Here is a 3,281-nt window from a genome sequence, read left to right as displayed (position 1 = left end):
TAATATTTAGAGACTTCACGACTTCCCCCAAAGATTTTTTTGATGTAGCTGAGATATTCAATAATTGGAGGTGGTGAGGAGGAAAAACCAAAGGCTGCAAGTATCTCCAAAACTGACTCTGTGGCAACTGAAACTGTGCTTTAAGGTCATTGAAGGACTTGAGAATTCTCCCCTGATACAGGTCTCCAAGAACAAGTATCCCTCTCTGGACCCACAGTCTCCAGAAGAACGGAGACTTATTAATCCAGAGTTTGGGATTGAGCCATATGGAGGCCTCAGTATGAAGGTAGGAGTTAAAATTTAATAGCAAGGCCACCTTCTTCCAGACTGTCTACAGGAACGAAAGAATGGGGCGGGTTTGTATATCTGGTGAAAGCTTGGTGGTTAAAATGTGCATCGGAGGGAGTGGTGACCACAAAGTACTCTCAAGACTAAACCATGGGATTTTTAGTGGGAGTGTTTGTAGTAGGTGATTAAATTTTGGAGCACAATTCATTTTGATGATGTTAACTTTGCCCCAAAGGGTGAGAAACAAAGGGGACCATCTAATTATGTTGGTTCTGAACGTGTTCAATAGAGGTTCAAAATTAACCTGAACTATGTTAGATAACAAAGGGGGGAACGTAATGCCCAAGTATTTAATACCAGTCTGAGGCCAGCTGAAATCCCCTGGCTGGAACAGGGTTTTGGGGCAGAAGGCTGTCACAGGGGGCGCTTCAGACTTTGACCAATTTACTCTATATCCTGAGATATTAGAGAACCGGTTAATAATTCTTTAGAGAGCAGGTAGAGAGTGTTCTGGCTACAATATCAGGACCAGAGCATTGTCACCATAGAGCATCAATTTGTGATTATTATTGTGGACCTGGATACCTGGAAAATTAGGGCCTCTACGTATTGTCGCTGCCAGAGGCTCTAAAGCTAGAACAAAAAGCAGAGGACTCTGTGGGCAGCCCTGTCTTATACCTCTGTGGAGGTCGAAGGACTGTGATATAATACGGTTCATTAGTAGTAATGCTCTTAGATTGTTGTAGAGAAGTTTGATCCACCTTGTGAATTTTGAGCCATTACACAAAATAGGAAACACCACTCTACCCTGTCAAATGCTTTCTCTGCATCTAGGGAGAGGGCTATAGCTGGAGAAGAGTCCCCCGTAGGGGATTTATTCTGGGTTGCCCACATAATATCAATTAGGCATCTAATGTTATCGGCAGAGCTGCGAGTCCAAATAAAACCGACTTGGTCGGGGTGTATTAGGTAAGTCTTGACCTTATCTAATCTGGTTGCTAGTACCTTGGCCAGAATTTTGCAATCGCAATTGATCAAGCTTATTGGTCTGTAACCGGGACTTAGCTACCTGAACACACCTCTATGCAGGTTAGTTAGAACTGTCCCTTGACAAACTGAGAAGGGCTTCATAACAACCGAATTACTAAAAGAGGAATTTAATGTTCTTAGTGTTCTCAAAAGTAGCACAACTGAATAAATGAAATCAAACCACGAAGCCCTGTAATATTGAAACTAAACAGTTTGTACAAAGTATATCGTGTATAGCGTTTTAATTAACACTAGGGCAAAAAAAAAAAAAGGTCGTGTTTAAATCCAAGCCCTTGACTGTAAATAACTCCCTTAAGGTAAAGACAGAATGTAGTCCTGGGCTTTTTTTGGGTTGGTAAACTCACATCTGCCCGCCGTCATTTTCAGCACCAGCACTGCTGGGAACAGTGGGGAGAACTTGATCTTCTTTTCATGCAGCAACAGTTTACAGGGATTAAATGCTACTCGTTTGTCCATGACAAGTTTGGAGTAGTTGGGGAAGATCATGATGTGGTGGTTGTTCCAGCTCAGCTGCCCCAGCCTCGGCGCAGCTTCCACGACCCGTTCCCTGTCCTGGAACCGTAGAAATCAGGCGATGATGACCCTTGGGGGATGACTGTCAGTTTTGCGTCTCACTAGGCTGCGGTGTGCGCGGTCAATCTCCAGCCCACCCAGGAAGTCGACCTTCAGGAGTTGTGGGATTGTGTTGTGCACGAATGTCAGAGCGTCCGAACCCTCACAGCCCTTGGGAAAGCCAGCAAAGTGCAGGATTTTTCTCCATCCTCTGCTTTCGAGATCATCTAATTTCTGTCGTAGAGCGTTTACCTCTTCACTAGTAGCAGGAGGATTTTCCTTTAGCACTCTGCTAGCATCCTCAAGGAAATCCAGGTGAGACTCAGTGTTGCTTATTTGAGTAGCCATATCCGCTAGCTTAGCCTCCACTGCCCTCGTAGCAATTTGGATAGCATTGAGTTTGCTCTCTTGTGTCTCGGTTGCAATGGACTTGCAATGTCCTTGGCCATTTGTTCAGTTGTAGCAGCCTGGATAGTATCCGACATTGAAGGTGAGGGCGGGCGCACATCATTAGCTTTCGCCGAGGTTTCCTTGCTAGCGCCTTCTTGCCGTTGAAGCGTAAGTTTTTGTTAGTGACTCTGCATTATGAGTTTTCACAAAGAGTCTTCAAGCTTCCCACAGCCCTGGGGTGATATTTTGTAAGTGTTGTGTAGCGCAATGTTCCAAGTCTAACGCAAATTAGCTGCCACTGCGACGGAGCTTCCCCATTCAAGCTGCCATCTTGACAGCCTACGTCACCGGACTCCCCCCTTTGGCCAGATTTAAAATCACACCGCAAATCAAAGTTAAGATTGTTTGAGTCTTCCCCCATTTTTCTCAGCAGTATCACTTTGTGTGGATCACAGTCTGTAATGAAGTTTCTTTTGAAAGTACCATTTTTTTTTCATCTTTTCTGTAATGCAACCAAGTCTATTGGTTATTCTGAGAAAAATAGTTTCGTTTCTGCTCATTGACCACAAACTAATCATGGATCTTATCGCCAAGGAGCTGCAGACTGCTTTTTGGTTTTTTGTAATTGGCAAACGTAATGAAGGCGTAGACAGAGCAGGTATAAATAACCTGCTCTCAGCCAGCACTTCACAACAACTTCAAGGACTTCTGCTTTTCAGCCAACGAAAAACAAGTATGGAGATGATGATGTTTGTGCTGATGTCTGCTGTGGCCATGCTGATCAATCCATATGCTGCAAATCCCGTCACTAAAGACAACCTAAACCGTATCATTGACCTGACTAAGAAATACAACAGAGATCTGAATGAGGTAAGGGTTCATCGTATAAGCAAAATCGTTTGAGTGACACTTAGCTTGAAATTTTTGTAACATTTTTTTGGTGCCCTAACTTGTTAAAACCTTTAAAAAGTGTTTGCAATGTTCAGTTACAAATATTTTTT

At 43.5% G+C, this 3,281-nt stretch overlaps 1 protein-coding gene across 2 annotated transcripts in view; it reads left to right on the top strand.

The window, feature by feature from the left end:
- Positions 1–2,812: 2,812 nt before the first annotated feature.
- LOC121811761 overlaps positions 2,813–3,281 on the top strand; it is a 16,397-nt gene continuing 15,928 nt past the window's right edge. Inside the window, exon 1 of one of the 2 annotated variants that reach the window (XM_042222268.1) lies at positions 2,813–3,021. In XM_042222268.1, the coding sequence (XP_042078202.1) occupies positions 2,857–3,021 (165 nt within the window). In that variant the 5' untranslated portion in view covers positions 2,813–2,856. Of the gene's footprint in view, positions 3,151–3,281 lie in introns of both variants that reach the window. The other variant, XM_042222267.1, reaches the window with a different exon arrangement.

Source organism: Haplochromis burtoni, unplaced genomic scaffold (assembly GCF_018398535.1).
Source record: "Haplochromis burtoni strain Fernald_Lab_line unplaced genomic scaffold, NCSU_Asbu1 Contig_83, whole genome shotgun sequence".
NCBI classification, from domain to species: Eukaryota; Metazoa; Chordata; class Actinopteri; order Cichliformes; family Cichlidae; genus Haplochromis; species Haplochromis burtoni.
This window is presented reverse-complemented; position numbering and strand designations above follow the sequence as displayed.